At 44.8% G+C, this 20,396-nt stretch overlaps 1 protein-coding gene across 1 annotated transcript; it reads right to left on the bottom strand.

Annotated features, from left to right (window-relative positions):
- Window positions 1–455: 455 nt before the first annotated feature.
- U2AF2 (U2 small nuclear RNA auxiliary factor 2) lies at window positions 456–20,163 on the bottom strand. Its single transcript, XM_081885346.1, has 12 exons — window positions 19,606–20,163; window positions 13,593–13,728; window positions 11,878–11,907; window positions 10,806–10,909; window positions 9,465–9,616; window positions 7,978–8,094; window positions 7,339–7,477; window positions 6,896–6,975; window positions 6,575–6,697; window positions 3,073–3,159; window positions 1,902–2,150; window positions 456–1,002 (listed from the first exon to the last, which is right to left on the bottom strand). Exons 1-12 carry the CDS (start codon window positions 19,652–19,654, stop codon window positions 868–870), a joined length of 1,401 nt encoding a protein of 466 aa, XP_081741472.1. The 5' UTR covers window positions 19,655–20,163; the 3' UTR covers window positions 456–867.
- Between the last annotated feature and the right edge of the window lie 233 nt (window positions 20,164–20,396).

The raw sequence follows: 20,396 nt of genomic DNA, 5'->3' as shown, positions 1-20,396 counted from the left end.
CAGACTCTAGGGTTGTACGCTCATCTCACTCTATAGGCCGGGAGCCAGCGCTGTCCGCAGACACTTCCGGGTCACATGGCCAGCGTGACAAGCTGCATCTGGCGAGCCAGCGCAGCACACAGAACGCCGTTTACCTTCCCGCTGGTAAGCAGTCCCTATTTATCTACTTGCACCCGGGGGTGCTTTCAAACTGCTAGGTTGGCAGGCGCTGGGACCGAACGACGGGAGCACACCCCGCCGCGGGGATTCGAACCGCCGACCATGCAATCGGCAAGTCCTAGGCGCTGAGGTTTTATCCACAGCACCACCCGCGTCGTTCCTGGGACTACCCAGCATTAAATCTATACATAAACCAGGCAATTTCCTATGGCCAAGGGCTGGGTATTCTCATACCCTCGTTAACGTGCAATTGTGGATTAGAAACATAAAGAACAGATGTCCAAATGACACCAGGGAATTGGAAAAAATGTTTAATTATGAGAGACAATGCTAGAGAAATAGTCGTCCATACACACAGCGCAGAGGAAAGGAAAATACAACAAAACGGGCCCATCTTGTTTTAGAGCAAAACTCCTCTTAGGAAAAAATCAGAAACATCACAGTGGGATGGGGATATGGGGGAAAAGAGACAACGTTTCTACTACAGAGTAACCATCACTGGGAAACCGAGGGGGGTGGGGTGGGCCGAGGGAGCTGGTGGCAGGGATAGAAAAGGAAGGGATTGGGACAATTGGAAGAAAAAAAAATACAGGAGATTTTGGCCATAAAATATAAACAGGCTATGTTGCTAAAGGAGCCTCTCCGGCCAGCGAGCTGCCCCTGCCTCCTTAAAACACCCCACACCCCCATGCCTGGCTCAGGGTTGGGCTACCAGAAGTCTCGGCGATGATAGGAGTCGGGGTCGCAATACTTGGTCACCACGACCCGATTTGCAAACTTGCGCCCAGTCAGGCCTTGCATGGCCTTCTGACAGTCGAAGACAGATGTGAACTCCACGAAGATCTACAAGAAGGATGGGGGGGGGGAAGAATTAATAGTATACCTACCCCATTTAAAACTGCATACATAGGCAGCTGTGGGGATGGGAAACTGGAGGAGTAAGATCTGGATCCAGAGCCCTACTGCAAATCCAGCCAGATGGGCGGGTTATAAATAATAAATTTTATTTAATAATAATAATAATAAATAATAATAATAATAATATAAAAGAGTGGGCATGCATGAAGAAGGTATCTGAGCCACCAGCTCTGCTGTCACCACACACCTAACCTTCAAGGAATGCTTCTTGTCTGCTGAAACAACTCAACCCATTCTCTGACAAACTGACCATAGCTTTATAGTTCTCAACGTAATAAGATATTTGCACTGATTGGTTTTAAATCAGTCTAGTACCATAGAACTCTGATGTGGCAATAAGATTTTAACAGGGACTTAAGGCATCAAACTAGATTTCAAGCTTTTCTACCTCTCCAAGAGCTCCTAAGTCCAACAGAAGTACTATGCAACCCACTGCCTCTTAAATCCTGCTTTGGAGAGGGAATACCAGAAGGATCAGCAGTGGCAGGAGTCAGGGTTGCAGTACTTGGTACCCACAACCCCTTTTCTGGATCACCAAAGCCTAACTTTTTTGTAAACTGCCAAGTTGCATTGCTGTGATCCAATCTTGACATGCCTTTGTGAAAGTATGTCTTTCTGCTAGAGTTGGAGCTTTCTAGCGGCAAATCATATTACTTCAGCAATCCATCCAGTACTTTACCCTCCCCTTTCTACCTAAGTCAATGTTTAGCAACAGCAGCATTTTATCTGACATGCTTCCTTTGTTCCTATCCACTTCGCTGTTCTAAACCCATCACACCCACCTACCGAGAGAGAGAGAATGAATATGAGCAACTGCCAAGTACCTTGCCACAGCCAGGCACCTCAACGCCATCAACAGGCCGGGGAATCTCAATGGACTTGACAACACCATACTTGCTACACTCATCGCGCACATCCTCAACGATCTCCTCATACTCCTCGTCATCCAGCAGCTCCTCGGGCAGCACCATATTCATGAGGCACAGCACCTCCGTGGGGTGACCTCCCATCTGCACCTGCGAGCTCATCAGGCCCGGTACCTGCAGGGTCACTGGGGTCTGGTTTATTGTGCTCTGTGGGGAAGAGGAAAGAAACAGAAATGAGTACCATGCCACTGCTGCCAAAACCCCATCCTCCCATAGAACAATTCTACACAAAGACCTAGTCTCGGAGCCCTGGCATTTTTTCCCTTCCACTAAACCCAGAAATTCTGCCTCTTAGAGCTCAGTTTCTAAGGATTGGAATAAAAGGAAGGGGTGGCAGCTGAAGTCATCCTTTGTATTATCAGCTATATGAAGATTTTGGCATGTGGTTCTTGGGAACTTTCTCTCTGGTTCTAAAGCTCTGCCTATCAGGGCAAACAAACTCTTCCTCTGATATATAACTCAAGTACATCAGTTGACAAGAGTGCCATCCCACATTCTCTTAAACTAATGCAGGTGGTTGTGTGTCATTATCAATGCAGAAAGTCACCAACCCTCTTTTTTAATGACATTTTTACCAGGGGTCTTTCACATGTACTGCGGCCACACACCACAGAGCCAGATCTGTTGGATACCACAGTGAGGACAGAACTGGGCCCTGACAGATTAAAAGAGTATTTTGCCCTGGTTTACATACACAGAGGGAAATCTGAACATACGTTTTAGTGACATAGGGAAGCTCCCTGAATTCCAAATTGAGAAATCATGTCTCTGCTCTAGAGACTGGCCCTTACAAAAAAGACAGTGAAAGAAAGAGCCTTGATTATCTGACCAAAGGAGCATCCTGCTTCTCAGTGGCCAATCAGATGCTTCTGGGAAGCTCACAAGCAGAACAAAAAGGCAACAGTCTTCTCATACTCTAGCCACTGATAAAACCTACTCTTCTTGAACTGCTTGGCACCTTCCTTAACCCCCTCCCCACACAAATATATGCAAGAAACCTTACTCTTTCACAGCACCAGTCCTATCCTCCCCCTCTTCCCACCACCCAGCAGTTCCGTTCCTTCCTCACCAGAGTAGCATTCTTGGCTCCGACACTGGCTCTCTGCACCAACAGTTTCTTGTCGCCCAGCTGCATGCCATTCAAGCCCGCGATGGCCTGTGAGGGCAGAAAAAAGTGAATCCAGACACTTCAAATCTTGTGCCTCCAAGGCCACCAGCCACATACCCATCCACCCTCTGGCCCCACCTCTAAAACATCAACACAGTCACACATACAAAGGTGGCTTCTTCCTTGCCCCCCAACCAGACTCCTACCTGAACTGCACTGCCATGGCATTAATACCGTATTTAGCTCAGTTACCTGCCGGGACCCAAAATGGGCATAGAACCAAGGTTTAAAAAAAAGACCACAATGTTGGAAGGGGTTAAAGGACTGTCTGCATGAAGGAGAAAGTGCAGAGGTGAGGTTTCAGCTTCAGCTAAATGTCATTAGCATAGACAGACTGTTCTTTTTCCAGAATGTGAATTCCATTGCTCTGTAGTTGCTGACATACTTCTAAATTGCACATCCCCTCACTAAGCCAGCTCCAACAGGGGCCTAACTACCAGGGTTCACACCAAGGAAATGTTTACTTTCCAATCTAGTCTCATATGCAAATGTACAAGTTTGAGCACACTCCCACCCGCTTCCGCTTGGTACAATCCAGTGGATGAAACAGTGGTCTTGTCTTTGTAAATAGGATTCAAATGAAATCCCATCTTGGTTGTGACTCATGAGTTTGCCTGGCAAATCATGATCAGAGACTTATTACTAAGCATTGTGCAACTTTCAAACATACGTAAGGGTCAAATATCTGCAGAATCTCAAGTTTTGTTTTAAAGGGGCACAATTAATTCTCTCTCTCTTCTAGAGTTATCAGCAGCCAGAGCAGCAACTAGACACAGTATCCAGTACCACAGTAACTTACTGGCATCTACCCACCCCTGTTCTTCAACTTTTTCACTCAGATGGCTTAAACCTAAATTGCCCTCCCCCACAATGCAGTATGCCACCCAAGACCTTGACTTTCACAGCTGTCAACAAATACATTAAATTTCTGTGAAGTTGGAAACTTTGGACCTGCTAGGGCTCGGAACATCCAGTTTTGTCAGCATCCCATCTGTAAAACGGGTCTGAATTAAAAGCCTGAGCAAATGGCACCAGGAGACAAACTGAGACAGCTGACATTCTTAGTTTGGATGCAGAACAGCAGAGTTCAAGTCCCATCCCAGGGGAGTGAGAGTAGGCCACCACCTCTCAGAATAGTTGTGCAACTAAAGCAAGGTCATATTGAGTGCACTGTGAACTAAATCATTAAGCACTTTAAAAGAGCTGAGATCTTTTTGAATTCCGGAGATACTTAAGTGTAGCACTGGATTCGTGGGTTCTCTATCACACTCCAGATCCTGTTACTCTTAATATTTTGTTTGCCAGATTCTGTGTAATGTTTCTTCTTGCATCCAAAAACACTGATTTTTAATAAATGAGGGGAGGGAACCTTTATGTGAACCAATTAAAAGTTAACTTCAGAATAGTCTTCAGTAATGCTATTTCTTGCCAAACCCTCAACTTTTGTATACAACATTATGGACTGATAACATGTCACCTTGCTGCAGACTGCCATTCATCATGAATCACTTCTTGCCAGGGGATGGGTGTACTTTTAACTCCCAAGAGCACTGGGTATTAACTTTCCCTTGCCTCAGAGAACGGTATGGTAGCAGTTACTCCTAGATCAGCAGTTTCAGGATGCAATCTTCAAGCACGATTGGGGAGTAAGAAATCTCACTCTCTTCAACAGAGCTACGTTAACAATCACTGGACTGTGCTGTCAGCATCACTTAAAGCTAATTCATACATCTCCTAGAAACCTTAGCAAAGTACAGAAACTTAGAAGTGTTTTTAAGCCACCTTGAAATCTCCATTCTTGACCACAGCAGGCTGTACTCAGCTACTCTCTCTCCTGCTAACCATTTCAAGCTTCTCTTCATAACTGCAGGAGAACTTGGGTTGTTTTTTTTTAAAGCCAAGTTATTTAGGATGCTTTGTTCTAGGCTAAAAACTGAATTTGGTAGTTGAGAGTCCAAGTACACAGAACACTGAAAACAGAATTGTACTTTGAGGAAGCCATTTAATCAAACACATTGTCCTGAGGCCAGGCTCTATAAGCTGCCTGTGATCCTCAGATATAGGGCAGTATAGAAATTTAATTAATTAATTGATGAGGCAATTGCCCTGGGCCTCACACATGGAGACCACACTCACAGACAGTACACAATGGGGAAGGCATAACACCGAGAGTACAGTAAGAGGAAAGGGGGATTAAATTAGTGTACCCAGACCCCAGACAACATCCCAAAGTCATAAAAAGGGCCTGAAAGCAATCACCCCAGATTCCTTGTTGAGTCTCATTCACAAGACATTTATCCCAATAGCATCTAACCAAGATCTACCTTCCTACAGTTTAAATAAGCTGCTAGTCACCCTACTCTCAGCGAACACTGCAAACTCTCCTCTGCTTCTGATGCCTTTCTAAGTATCTGAGAATTCTTTTTTTCAAAGGAGCACCATCTAATTCTGAATGTCTGAACCAAGATTTTAGCTCTTGCTAAAAACTCACAGCTTTCTCCTGAATGCAGAGAGACCAAAAGAGCATGGGGAAAACACACATTTCCCAAGTAACATATGGGAAGAAAGAATGCACGGGATGGGAAGCAGGCGTGGGAAGTATATATAGACACACATATCCATACACACTAACAGAGGCACTCAATTATGAAAGAAAACCACATGCATAACCCTTATGAGATCAACCCAGAAATGAGAGCTTACGCTCAGCATGCAAAGTTACCACCGACACTCTCCGAACCCTATAGGGATTTGTGGGGTGTTTCCTCTCCACCACAGGTCCCCCCCTCTCCAACAGGGGCAAGGGGAAAACCGGGGTGCTTTTCCTTTGGTTTATAATTACACATGCCAAAACTTGCATTTAACAACTCCTGCTGGAGTTAGCAAGCAGAGCATGTCTGCAGGTTAAGGGCCTGTTCCACCCCCTCCCGCTGTAACACTAAGCACAGCGAGAGAAAGGAAACTCAAGTTATTCTTAAGAGTGCAGGATGGAGAATTCACTTGGGGTTGGGGTTGGGGGGTGGGACAGGTGAAATGTGCTACGGACCCGGCTCTTCCCTGGCTGGTGAGGGGAGGGCTTCTTACCGGCTCTCGGTCGGGCACGGCGGCCGGGGTCTTCGCAAAAAGGCCGAAGCCTTCTCCGACTAACATTCGGGGAGAGTTGTTGTTTTTTTGGGGGGAACAAAAAGCAGAAGTGATCAGAACACTAACTCGATGGTGTCTGCCGCTAAGTCAGCAGCTGTGCTGTAAGGAGAGAAAAGCTGGCACCCCCTAGAGGGGAGGAGAGAAAAAAACACCCCACCTGCTCAAAGGATAAAGAACCCCCCTTATCCCACGGGCAGGTCGGCGAGCTGCTGCGGAACAAAAATAAAAAGAGAGTACCACGAAGAGAGGCTGGCCCTACCTGGTCTGTGACGTTGATGTCCACATATTCACAGAAGGCATAACCTTTCGACAGGCCAGTGGCACTGTCCTTCACCAAATTGAAAGCCTTCAGGGGTCCAAAAGAAGTGAGCAACTCCTTGACCTGAGAGGCAGAGGACAAGGGAAAAACAAAGGTGAACTAAGAGGGCTTCATTTGGGTGCGTGCACACAATCATACTTGCATGCCACCCACACAGGTGTTTTAAGCACTGTGCTGAGCTAAGGAGAGTGGCTCTCCAAAAATGAAGACACTTAAATGGAAAGGAGGAAGAGGGCGAGAAGGAAAGAAACCGCTTCTCACCTGATCATCGTTAAGATAGTTTGGCAGACCCCCAATGAACAGCTTATGAGCAGAGTCTGGAACCACTGTGGACACCACTCCTGTGGGGAAAGGGTTAACATGGTCTGTTGAAAGGGGTTTGTGTCAGTCACATTTTCAGATCAAATGCATATGGGAAGACTATGTGGGGTCTCATCCAGTAAGTCACATAAAACTCTACCCATCCCCTTTGGTCTTCCTTAGTTAACAGGTACAGATAGGTAGCCGTGTTGGTCTGCCATAGTCAAAACAAAAAAAATTCCTTCCAGTAGCACCTTAAAGACCAACTAAGTTAGTTCTTGGTATGAGCTTTCATGTGCATGCACACGAAAGCTCATACCAAGAACTAACTTAATTGGTCTTTAAGGTGCTACTGGAAGGAATTTTTTTTGTTTTAGTTAACAGGGTGCATCTAGTATACTCACCTGGCACATAGACTGAAGGGTTTTCAGACATGCCAGGGAGCGGTTGGTAATCATGTGGGCGTCTGATCTTCAGCGACTGTCCCTGGAAAATGATCCCATCAAAAGCCATAGCCTGGGTAGTTTCATCCACAGAGCGAAACTGCAGCAGCAAAAACAAACAAACAGAAACTGAGAAGGTGAAAGGTTAAGGATGTGTGGTATGGCCTATGGGGAGGGTGATTAGACTTCTGCACTGAAGGGCCAGATAATGAAAAATGCTGGCTCGGGGGTTCTTAAGGGAAGAATTCCACCCTTGCGATGAAAGGGGTTAAACAGTCAGTAAACAAACTGTGGAAGTGATAGAATCAAGTTGTTATCTAAGTCATATACTCTGCATGTATACAATGAATGAAATTTCCACCAAGTGTGTCCCACATTCTAGAGCAAATTCCACAACAAAAATTATGTTATCTATATAAATAAGCAAGGCATTGCTCAGAATCTTCTGCATCCAGAAAAGCCTAGCCAAACTCTCTCCTGACCTCTCCCACCAACAGATTATGTGAAATTCTAAACTTGTCATATTCTGCATGTTGGAATCAAACCCATCTGAAGTGCCCTCTTACACTTGCCTCAATGCGTGTACATGCCTCAACTCACCTCCAAAAATGCAAAGTTCTTGTCCTGGTTTATCTGCACTGCCAAGACAGGGTTCCCAGGAGCCTGGGTAAGGCCACCAAGGCGCATCTGAGCATTGAAGAAATCCATCATAGCCTCCTGTTGGGGGTCACGGAGAGAATGGAAAAGGGGAGGTTTTATGGCACATACTAGAAAGGCCTTCAGGATCACAAATGGATTACAAAGCAAAACTGCCTACTTGCCTGCTGCGATGGTAGTAAACTTTGGGGCTACGGGGGGATTGCAGTCCCACACATTATCCACTTTAAAAAGAAATGGAAACAACTCTTTGGTCTTTTTTTTTTTTTGGTAGAGATATTCAAATAATGACCACCCATATTTAATTCCCTGGTCATTTAGGCACTAACAGTGCACTTCTATACCAGTCTACCCAGACAGAGGCAACACTAAATTCAATGGGACTTATTCCAAGTATGTATAGGATTACAGCCCAAATATTATTATTTCCCATTTCCACACAAATAGCTGTTTTTCTTAACTCTGAATCCACCTCTGTTCCAGATATTTGGTCTTCTCTGCCAGAGGCATACCATGTGTGCAGAAGGGGGATATGAATTAAGAGCTCTGGAAAGGGATTACAGTTGGTTCAGCTCAAAAGGTATGGCAGATTATGTATAGCCCTTTTGGAAATAAAATACCTTCATCTGTGTCACACAGTAATGTCCCTTGACAGATTGGGACAGTGAAAAAGGAGGACTGGAAGCAATGCTGGAATACTGCATAGTTCTAACTCTTAAGTTCCAGCTTAGTAAAAACACTGCAAAGGCTCAAGCGAGTCACCTTGCTCGGTACTACAGAAAGCAAATATCCCAATCCACAGTAATTTGCCATTCTAATATTGGAACAATTCGTTCCCACCTGAACACTTGGTAAACCCTGAAAGAAACGTGAAAGAAGAAACTAATGTACATGGGGGAAGGGAATGTGGCCATCAAAAATAGAACAGCAATTATAAGCCTCTGCAGCCAGATTACCAACCTCAACTCCCTACCATTTTGAACATGAAAGAAAACATGAAACTTCTTTCCTACAGCACCTCTCCCCCCCCCCATTGTTAAGGACTGAAGAATTTGTAATTTACTCAATTCCAAAAGAGAATAGCATTGCAGTTAACTCTTGCATTTCAAAAGACCTGGTCTAAAACATGATCTCTCAGAAAGGAGTATTTAAGAACTAGGTGATTAAAGAAAGATGAAGCCAGGAGCACATGGCTGTCACAATCCAACATAATTCTGGCACCTGCTGCATTGTCCTGAAACTATTTTGGAGTCCTGTTAGCAGGATGAAGAGATCTGAATGCTGAATTCAGCCTCACCTGGCTCGTGTTTTCACTATGAACTTATTCTCCCAAATTTCTCAGCAAAGCATCTTCCTTTCAACACCCCTAACCCAAGAGAGAAAATACACCAATGGGTTCAGAGAGCACATCTGAGGGAACAAGCAAGTACCTCAGTGATTCCAAAGGGGATATTTCCCACATAGAGACGCCGGGCTTGCCGTGTCATCTGGCTGCCTACTACTGGCACAGGAGTGGGAGTCACCGCCAGTCCATCAGGGGTCATCGTTGGCAGGAGGGCTGTAGCTGGAATTTGCCCAGCAGCTAGGTAAGGGGGAAAACAAGACTAGCTGTTACAAATTGAAGATTCTCATCTGGAAATATCACAAGGCATATCACTCCTCATTTGGAGAGACTTGATAACAAAACTACACAGCATTCACTTTTTAAAGGAACTGACACAAGTAGAAGAAGAAGAGTTTGGATTTGATATCCTGCCTTTCGTTCCCTTTAAGGAGTCTCAAAGCGGCTAACATTCTCCTTTCCCTTCCTCCCCCACAACAAACACTCTGTGAGGTGAGTGGGGCTGAGAGACTTCAGAGAAGTGTGACTGGCCCAAGGTCACCCAGCAGCTGCATGTGGAGGAGCAGGGAAGCGAACCCGGTTCACCAGATTACGAGTCTACCGCTCTTAACCACTACACCACACTGGCTCTCAATAATTATGATTATTGCTTATATACCACATTTTATCCCAGGTGACTTCCAAGTGGTTTATATGATAAACAAATGACATGCCATTAAGTGGGGTGGGGAGAGGTGAAGGTGGAGATGAAACCTAGCAGGTAAACAATTTTCTGAAATCACAAAAAGTTTAACAAGTTACTTCTCTATTTCTGGAAGTACAAAATGTCATTTAAAAAAAAAAAACCAGGTAAGACCATATGCAAACTTTAAACAGCTTCCAAGCACAAAGGAATTTTTTCTTATAATTGGCTGATAATCCCAATTTAAGGTTTTTAGCACTCACAGTTGTAGGAATATGTCTGTGTAAGTGTAATAGCAGAACACCAACCTCAAGTACCAGAATCAAGGAGAGAAAAAGAGATCCAGATTCAGATAGTAGATTAATGAGTTGGCAGTTTTTAACATTCATATGGCAACGTTAAGAGACTTGTTTCCGGTTAAAGCAGACATATATTTTAAATGTACAATCAAAAAGAGAACCAAGTGAAGCCCACTTATTGGCCTAGCTGTGTAGTGAGAAAAATTGATCCAGAGTTATTCCTCCACCAAGGGAAAATATCTGACTTCAATTTGATTTCTTCAGGAATGGAGATGCATGCTTGAAATTGGGAGAACATTTCAGAAGGAAAATAAGAACCTCCAAAGGTCAACACAAGTTTGTATTTCCATTAATTTGCATGGTAGAGGAACATGCTCAAGGAGCTGCAACATATAACACTATTTTACAATACATTAAGGCAAGGTGACTGAAGCGGAAGCAGACCCACCTTGCATGGCTTTATACTGCATGGGAGTGATGTGTTCAAAGCCTGGGGGCGGGACATCCCAGTACTTGCGAACCTTCTTCTTCTTCTCATGCCTGGGAGAACGGCTGTGGAAGGAAGACCGGGAGGAAAAGGTCAGCAGGAAATGGAAAGAGAACTTAGGCTTCTGTTGAGTGTAATATGAAGATTAATGTACCAGTCATGTCAACTCTACACCTGTTTCCATTTGAGACACTACATCAGGCTTCCTCAACCTCAGCCCTCCAGATGTTTTTGACCTACAACTCCCATGGTCCCTAGCTAGCAGGACCAGTGGTCAGGGATGATGGGAATTGTAGTCTCAAAACATCTGGAGGGCTGAGCTTGAGGAAGCCTACACCAGGGTGGATAAAAATCAATTATTTTTTAAAAATATATATTAAGAAATTGATTTCTTTGAGGCTACTTAGCAGGAAATAAGGATTTATTTTAAGTTTTTCATGTGTGCTAAAAATCAGTCTAAGTTCCCCCCCCCCCCAAGTTTAACCACATCAGTTAACAAACACAGATACATATGCTATAATGTTATTGCTTTAGTTAAATAAATTGTTATTAAGGAAATGGTCGTTTTTCTCCTTCCAATAAAGTAAAGCAAAAAAGTTGTTCAAATGTAAACAGTTAATTTATTAAACCTCACAATAATTTCATAATTATCTGCCTATGTATTTCTAATAGTATAACCAAATCAGGATTTTTTGATTTAACTGTAAAAGCTACTCTGAAAATTTATTATTTCAAAAATGAAACCTTGATCTGGTTGTAAATATTAAGATTATGCCAGCAAGAATAAGTCTTTTTTAAACAAATATTTAAATCAAGTCTTACTGACTAGTGATTTAAATCGATCTGATTTAAATCAAATGCACCCTGACATAAAGACTCCAGGTCAGATCCCTTTTAATAGTAACCCCCAGGATGAATCCCAGCACTAAATGTGATAATTGTATCTGCACCCAAGATCTGATTGCATGGCTGCCTTTGTTAACTGTGGAAGTGACAACCCTGTCAGCATAAAGGAAGAAGTAGCAATACTCACCTCAGGGGACCTGCTAGGCTTAGGGGTGATCTGAAATTGAGAAACAAAATGGGTTTGTAACCATTCCTGGTAGATACAATAGGCCCAGGCAGCCAACTCAGTAACAGCAGCAGGGCCCCATGTGCCCTGACAGAGACAGCAGTCCAAGAAACAATAGTGTATGGCAATGGGGGGGGGGATCAGAGGGATCTGCAGAGACCACTGATTTATTAACATAGCCATAGATAATTTTGTAACTTCATTAAGAAAAAGGGAGAGAGAAAATAGTCAAACTTACACTAGACAGTGCATCTGTCTAGAGAGGATGTTAGACAGCAGAAATAAACCAGTGCTTTATCAGCATCCCTGAACAAGATGCTGAGCTTTTCAAAGACGTTAATCAAGCAGTTCTCTGACTTTCATAGTTACATTACATGCACATAGAGCAAAGGCAGACAGTGGTGATAGGGCTGCAACACACATCTGAGCCAAGAAAATGGAAGTGTGCTGACTAGCAGGAGATGAGAATATTACTTAATTTAAAGATTTCTATGCTGTCCATTGCTCCAAGGAGAATCAAAGCTACTAGCAAACAATAACAAAAAACCTAAAACAGATACAACCCCCTTTTTAAAAATTCAGAGTATATGTATTTAAATTGTATTCAACCTGATTAACAAATTTCAGCATCGAATAAGCAACAGAACCAAGACAGTAATTTTATCTGTAGAGCAGTTATGGTGCTTTCCAATCTCAGTCACTAAGAGAGGAACCCTGTGTGCATGCGCACAAACACACGGAGACTGTTTCAGAAGCTGACACCGTATGAATCTGCTTTTGTGCCCCGAAGTGCTTCACTACCACTCTCATATGCAGTCAAGAGTGCAACCTTCCTTCCTTTCTTGCTCCCCAACAGTTTGCCAAATTCTGTAATCCTGCCCCAACCCCCAAAGCAGAACAGATGTGAAAACTACAACGCACACTAAGAATGATTAATTGGGTACATTGCCTCTGCTAGTCTTGTGTGCTCCTATGTAGCTATGGCACAGCTTCTTTTCATTTCAGTGGCACTTAAGCATAAGGCTTTCCTAGGAAATGGTACATACAATTCAACCAATTTACTTTGAGCAGAATTGCCATTTCCCTTGAACTGAATTCCAATTTCACCCTTGCAGGACATACATTATAATCATCTAAGTTTCTGCCATTTGCTAATTCACACTGCCTTTCTTTCTAAAAATTAATCAATCCCAAGTAGTTCTATACCAGAAAGAGCCCTTTAAGCTTTCTTTCCCATATGAATTTCTACTAACATGTTTCAAATCATGATTTTGAAGTACATAAAACTGAAATTAAATTGTAGGTCTCCATGCAGAGGCAGTTTATTTTTATGTACAGATCTTAATCAGGCACTTTATAAATAATCAGCATCTCAAAAAAACCAGAGATGGTACTTGGAAGCTTTGAATACAAGGGTTAAAAAGCTCCTTGATGTTTGCAAAGAGCTTCTTTCAGCAAAAAGTCTAAATTTCTATGTTCCATCATAAGGATGAGAGAGCCTCTTAAGACAGGTCTGCTCAGTTAAGAACAACTTCTTCATGGATAACAGAAAATGAATGAGGCAGGACTAAGTTTGCCCCAATGAATCTTATGCATCTGAGGTTTTGTCCAGGGCTTGAGCATATTGCTGGTCCCAAAAAAGTGAAAACCCAAGCTCTTCATTCTGCAACCCATACCTGCGTCTCCTGCGATCCCTTGAAACACTGCGCTGATCCCTGTTGCGCCTGTCACGGCTGCGACTGCGGCGTTTCCTGTCACGACTCCGTGAGCGACTGTGGCTGCGTTTCCGGTGACGATTCTCTTTGTCGCGTTCTAAAGACGAGAGAAGAGCTTGATATGCCAATGGTTGCAACATAAGAATGGAGGTCACACTTCTGGTTATCACAAACTCTTACCACTCCCCCTAGGAAAATCAACTCAAATATACTCATAAAATTGGAAAGGTGTGGTATGTAGAAACCAAGGCTGCATTTCCCCAGGTTACTCTCAACAGCCACTGCTTCAACTTGATAGACCCATTTCTTAGCCTGAGTCTTGTCTGGTTGCAAATTACCAAACTCACAAATGCTGTATGGCAATGGATCATCTCATGAACAGGTATTTATCCAGTATAATAGTGGCGGCTACTAATGAGAAGAAGGGTCAGAAAGCCCTCATGTGCCAAGAATAAACTTGACAGGCTGGTTAGGCTGTGTTTTTGTAGATAGGTTGTGCCTATGCTTAACAAGGCTTTGGGATATATTTTGTGCCTGTACATCTCCTCAATCAGGAGTTGATAAGCTGTGGTCCTTCAGATGCTGCCAGACTACATGTCCATCATCTCCGGCCATTGCTCATGATGATTAGGGCAGATGTGAATTGGAATTTAACATCTAGAGGGTCATGTCAAGTTCAGCACCTACCATTCTTTAAAAGAGGCCATAATTAAATTGGCCACACTTGTAGATGACAATGGGCAATAACTGCCCTTGGAAAAAGGGGTCAGCGAGAAGCTATAAAGAGGCGGAATAGGAGGTTCTTTCTAGTTTCTCATTGCTAACATTCATGAGATAAATTTTAGCAAGGTGTGATTATCTCAAGATCAGCTTTTACCAAATCTAGCAAGCTGGGGCTCTTTTTGAGGAAAGAAAAGTCCTGATGCTCCAAGGAATTAACATGGCTCAATCTTTGGGAAGTTAAAACTGTTATTGATGGGTCTCTTAAAGGAAATGCATGAAATCAGAGGCTGCAAACTCTTCTAAAGAAGAACTGGATGATTGAAAATGATACACTAGGAAGAAAATGCTGTAAGGTGCTGTTTTTGCTGTTTATATTCCAAGTATCTCTGCTTTCCATTTTTTAAAAACAGCAGATAAAGAAGCTGCAGCAATCATCTATCATTTAGCTAAAAACTGAAAAACGAAAGATTTGAGCCAGATGCCTGTCTTGATTACTGCTCTCCACAGCACCTCCTCCTCTAGAATGCCTTCTGAATGTTCTAGTCATCGCCTTCAGTACTTGAAGCAGCTCATAATTTTACATATTTTATTACAAGTGAAATACATCATGCCAACTGCAGAATCTGGGTTTATTCTTATGCCCCATAAATTTATACCCCTGCCCTCTTTTAATGCTGCACAACAGGGAAAGGTGAGCAGCATTATGAAGTGCCACAAATAAAATGCCTGGCTACCTCAGCTTCTATTGTCTCCTAGAAATAAAAACATTTTCTTGGTTCTGCACAAGACTGACTCCTACAAATAGGATGCTTCTTTTCAGGAACCACTGCTTCTTTTTATTTGGAGTGAAGCAAGTCAGAATTAACACACCAACATCAAGCAGCAGAATTCAAATTGTGACATAAAGAAGAACTGTTTTGGACACTAGAGACAACTCATGCAGCTGTGCTGGAAAGGAACAATACAGAGCAATGTTGTACAATGACCAGCACAAAGCAGTATTTGTAATGGCACATCTGTTGCTGTATCATGCAAGGCATGGGGGTGTTAAGGCTCTCTGGTAACAGGAATGTTTGGGTTTCTGGCTTGGGAGAACCAATGCAAAGCAGAGGTCCGTATAGGTGAAATCTGTAGTGCTTCTGGTTTATTTTCTGTGCAAAGAAGCAAAACAAACAAAACAGCGATGTGGTACCAACACTTATTTTTGAAGTTCCAAGGAGAAGACCCTGTTTTCTCCTATTACCACAGGCTATCAATCCAAATCACTCATCTTTGTTTTACACAGGAATCCATTGCTGCCTTGGGCAGTTTTAGTGCAAAATGTAGCGCTAAATGGCTTTCTTCAAAAGGCGTTTATGAGCCGAAAGTATTCCTTTGAGGCCCTGTAACTCCTACATTCTGCCCCACACAGTCTTTGCTAGGAATTCTAGATCCAAGGCAAAATGCAAGTAAGACATTTTAATACTTTTTTTAAACTTTTTGAATGCTTCCCCTCATGGCTGCTAAATGAATGCAATCTTCTGGGGTCCCCAGTCCACCATCAAAAATATATTGCTACATGAAACTGTGAAGATCTTTTCACATCGTCAAAGGCAAATAGCCTTTGTGTGTCTGCAGATTTGAATAGTAATCCTGCACTAGCCTTAGAAAAGGAATAGAACAGGATCTCTGATCACTTCCTGGAGTCGCACACGAGCAGCAATTTTGAATTCCTACTTCACAAATCCAACTGAGATAACTGGGTAAGTAAGGACGCTGTCAGATGGCATTCAACCTACCCAGGTCTTGCCAGCTAGTGTAGACACTACCTACCTCAGGGGTCAATTCCCTTGCTGGAAATTTATGCATCCAGGGGAGGTCCATCTCACCACTGGGAACCACTACCAGAGGCCCATATTGACTGACATTGATAGCCAATTAAAGGTTTGTGGTTACTAGGACCCTGTCCCTCCCTCAAGGGTCTTTGAGCTTGTGAAGTCAGTGACAACTGTCTGTTCCAAGGCTGAAGTTGGAAAAGATGACTGGAGCTTGTTATTTTGAAGTAGTAAAGAAGTGCAGCCCCACCTTGGGGCTGAGCAGGGATTGCCCCAGCAGAAGAGCAACTGTCAGGAAAACCCCCACCCCCCACCCTACAGCTGCTTGGGGTATGACAGAGGGAAGGCGGAACACTTGCCACTACAAGAGAATTTGTGGACATAACTGGTATGCATAACTGGTATTTGTACATACAACAGTTGCTTATACAGTTTGCCACATATAGCAGTGATCAGCTATTACTTACATTTAACTGCCTATTTATACTAGACAGGGTGAGTTTGCGCTTGCATGCCCTTTTTCAGAATCAGAACAACATTATCACATATAGCCCATTAGAAGAGTCTGGACAAATCAGATCCTAGGAAATTTCCAGAGTGCACAAATCTCTACTAAAGACTTTGTGATTAGTATGATAGTAAGGCATGCCCTATTAAAAAGGTCCACCTTATGCCACGCCTGCAAATAGCAACTAGTCTGATCACCTGGGGCAAACAAAACAGCCCTCAATTAATTAGGCAGAGATGCCTTACAAATGTTGGTAGCTTGCATTTTCTTTTTCCATGCAGACAGGCAATTTTTGCAGTTGCATTTCAAGGTTGCAGTCTGTTTGTATTCATGTGAACACTTGGCTATGAAATAAATACTGTGGGATTGCTGCCTAAAGCAAGAACCAGCCTGTGGTCCTTCAGATGTTGCTGGACTGCTACTCCCATCGTCCCTGACCCCTGGCTACGCAGGCTGGGAACACTGGGAGTGCCTTGCCCTACGGCAGGCATGGCCAAACTCGGCCCTCCGGATGTTTTCGGACTACAATTCCCATCATCCCTGACAACTGGTCCTGTTAGCTAGGATGGTGTGAGTTGTAGTCCCAAAACATCTGGAGGGCCAAGTTTGGCCATGCCTGCACTAAGGGAATCATTTTGTGTTGTATTTGTCCCAGTGCATTGCAGGAAGCACCACCAAAAATATGCAAGAGTAAAGTAATGCTACCGAGAAAGGAGCCAACATGTATCTCTATTGGGGATCCAATATGGAGTACAGTCATACCTCAGGTTGAAGTCGATTCAGGCTGAGGCTTTTCGGGTTGCGCTCTGCAGCAAGCCGGAAGTAATGGAGTGCATTACTTCCGGGTTTCGCTGCTCGCGCATGCACACTCAAAATGGCGTCACACACATGTGCGGAAGCAGCAAATCGCGACCCATGCACATGTGGGTTGCATTCGCTTGAGGATGCGAACGGGGCTCCAGAACGGATCCCATTCGCATCCAGAGGTACCACTGTAGTGGACTTGTGCCTAAGATACTAATTCATAGGTGCTCATACCCTCAGATAAGTGAGAGTGATGTGGCCTTTCTAATTAGCTAAGATTTGTAAAAAGGTGGAGAAAAGAGCCGAATGAAGGGAAATGGGGTAATGTATTTTGCAGGTGGTTGAAAAATTAGCCCAAGAAGGAAAGGCAATACTTTACTTAGTGTCCATGCTAAGCAGCTTGTTTTAAAAGAGATCCACTCCAAGGAGAATACCAGCAAGCTCCTCTGACACAGTACTTTTCCATTATGCTGGCAAACCAGTTGAAAGTGTGTGTGCGCGCAAAGTAGTGCCTCAGGCCAAGTGAATTTAGTATAAGTACTGATGGGGGAAAATCTAATTAATGTGTGTTGGTTGAGTTGTATGTAAATCTGGACTTACCCCCCAAAACTTAGTGGACTGAGGAAAGGCTGGATAGCCCAGCTGGCTTAGAGTGTGGTGCTGATAACATAATGGTTGCAGGTTTAATCCCAGTAAGGGACAGCTGCATATTCCCCATAAGGGACAGCTTCATATCCAGGCGATTGGACTAGATGATCCTCAGGGTCCCTTCCAACTATGATTCTATGATGTAGGGAAAAGAAGAAATGTGGTTCAGCCACTGTGGTGTAGTGGGCAGCTCTGGATGAGGTCTACTGGAGATTGGATCCTTGGGCAAGTCATTCACTCTAAGCACAGACTACCTGATGGTTGTGAGGAAAGTTCATGAGATTTATGGAAGGCGAGGATAAATAAGTGAGAAGAGGTGGGAAGAGAGACAAGAGATGTGAGAGCCAAAGTTGCATAGTTGCTAACATCAGAATGGTGAGATCCGGCTTCAAATCCCCACTCAGTGAAGAAGCTCACAGCATAATCTTGGGCCAGTCACCATCTCAGCCTCATCTACCCATCCCTGGATTGTTGTGAGGGCAAAAGGGGTGTGTGGGTATCGCCATATGTTACTTTCATCTCCCTAAAGGATGAGATAAAAATAGTAAGAAAACCCACAAACGTGAGATTTTGAGAGGAAGGGAAGAAGGGTGTTGCTCAGTGGTACACAGCACGCTATACATGCAAATGGGTCCCAAGTAGGGTTGGAAAAGCCTCCTTTCCGAAATCCTGTGCAACCTTTGCCTCTCAGCACGGAGGAATACTTACCGAGATGAACAAACATTCCCCTCCCATTTCTCAAGTTTACAACCCACCTTCCCTAACGCAAATCCTGCGCTGGGAGTGGGCGGGAGAACCAGTTACTTATTTACTTGGCCCTCCTTTCTTCCATCATCCTTTGCTCCCCGCGGGGTAAAGGCTGCATCGTGTGCTTTCTTTGCAGGAGGCAACTAAGCGAGGAAAGTTGTTGTTTGGGGGGGGGGCGGTGTAAGAACAACTAGGCAGCCTCCCTCTTTCCCCCATAGAGTGAACAAAACGGACTCCGGGCCCCTTCCCTCTCAGAGTCCGCCTCATGGGGCAGAAAGTGGCCCGAGAGGGAAAGAGCCCTCCCCGCATTCCATAGCCCCGCCACGCGCCACTCCGTTAAGGGCGCGCGCGCAGGGCCACCAACGGTTCTCCTCGCCTCTCTTCCCTCCCCCGCTTCCCCAGCGGCCGTTACCCCCACGATCAAACTCCCGCCAAATAAAGCGAGAGGGAAAAGGAAGTGGCCGGACACGCGAGAGCCGGCCGGCCGCCCCTCCCCCCGCCGCCGCGCACAAACACACGCGCTCTTCGGCCTAACTCGGGTCTCCGCCGTTGATGGGAGGGCCATTTAGCCGCCCCCCACCCCACCCGCTCCAGGGCAGCTCAGGGCCCGTCGTGAAGAGCGTGTGGCGGGCGCAAGAGAGCCATCAATGTCGAAGAGGGGCGCCTGCCTCGCTCGCTTTCTCTCCTTCCCCCAACCCCTCTCGGCCCGTCCGCCCCTTTGTCCGCTCACCTTGTTTGTTTTCGTTGAGCTGCCGCTCGAACTCGTCGAAGTCGGACATGGTTAACGGAGACGGGACGGAGGAGGGCGGCCTGAACGCGGCCTCGCAGCTGCTCTAGTAGCTCTCGCTATCCAGCTCCTCCTCACGCACTAGGCCGCAGGGGCGCCTTCCCTTGAGTTCGGCAACTTCCGACGGCAGCTTCGGGTGTTAACGGAAACGCTCGGCTATCTCCGGAAGACGCTTTCGAAATACGCTCGGCGGCTTCCTTAACCTCTCTAGGACAAAGCCTCGCTCGCTTTTCTTTATTCAGAGAGCCTTCCCAGGAACGCTCAGGAGAGGCCGCCCCCCCTCCCGTGCATTCGGAATTTTCCGGAGAGCCTCGGGTACTTCCGCTAGCGTCTGTTTCTTAGCGCGGCACGAGTTCGGCTCTTCCGTTCGGGCTCCCGCTTAAAAGGAGGGAGGGGAGAATAAAGAGAGCGCGGCTTCTCCCGAGTCTTCCACAACTGTTTCCGGGGCTGGCAAGTATTTCCGTCGGACGTTAGGCAGTCGCTTCCGGCACAGCTCTTGCACTTTGACCACGTGGTGACCACTCTTTATAAGAAATAAAATCTTTGATGAGGGTCAGCTTTAGAAGGGCCCTGCTGGGATCGGAACAAAAGCCCAACTTTAGATCAGCATCCTCTCCAATCAGGGGCCAACAAAATGCTGTTATAAGAAAAAACTGCTCCCTTTCCCTTATGGGGTATTTCGGAGCCCGTATAGAGTCCTTAAGTGGGTTCCCTATCGGTAGGAGAAAATAACA

The sequence above is a fragment of the Podarcis melisellensis genome, assembly GCF_964234715.1.
Source record: "Podarcis melisellensis genome assembly, chromosome: 13".
In the NCBI taxonomy this organism is placed as follows: Eukaryota; Metazoa; Chordata; class Lepidosauria; order Squamata; family Lacertidae; genus Podarcis; species Podarcis melisellensis.
Note: the sequence above shows the minus strand (reverse complement) of the source record. Positions and strands in the feature narration are given on the sequence as shown.

Coding starts and splice junctions, on each gene's coding strand:
- U2AF2 (XM_081885346.1), bottom strand. CDS start 19,654: ATGTCCGACTTCGACGAGTTCGAGCGGCAGCTCAACGAAAACAAACAA. Junction 8,095..9,464: donor TCCCCTTTGGAATCACTGAG/GTACTTGCTTGT, acceptor GACCCCCAACAG/GAGGCTATGATGGATTTCTT. Junction 6,698..6,895: donor ACTATCTTAACGATGATCAG/GTGAGAAGCGGT, acceptor TCTGCCTCTCAG/GTCAAGGAGTTGCTCACTTC.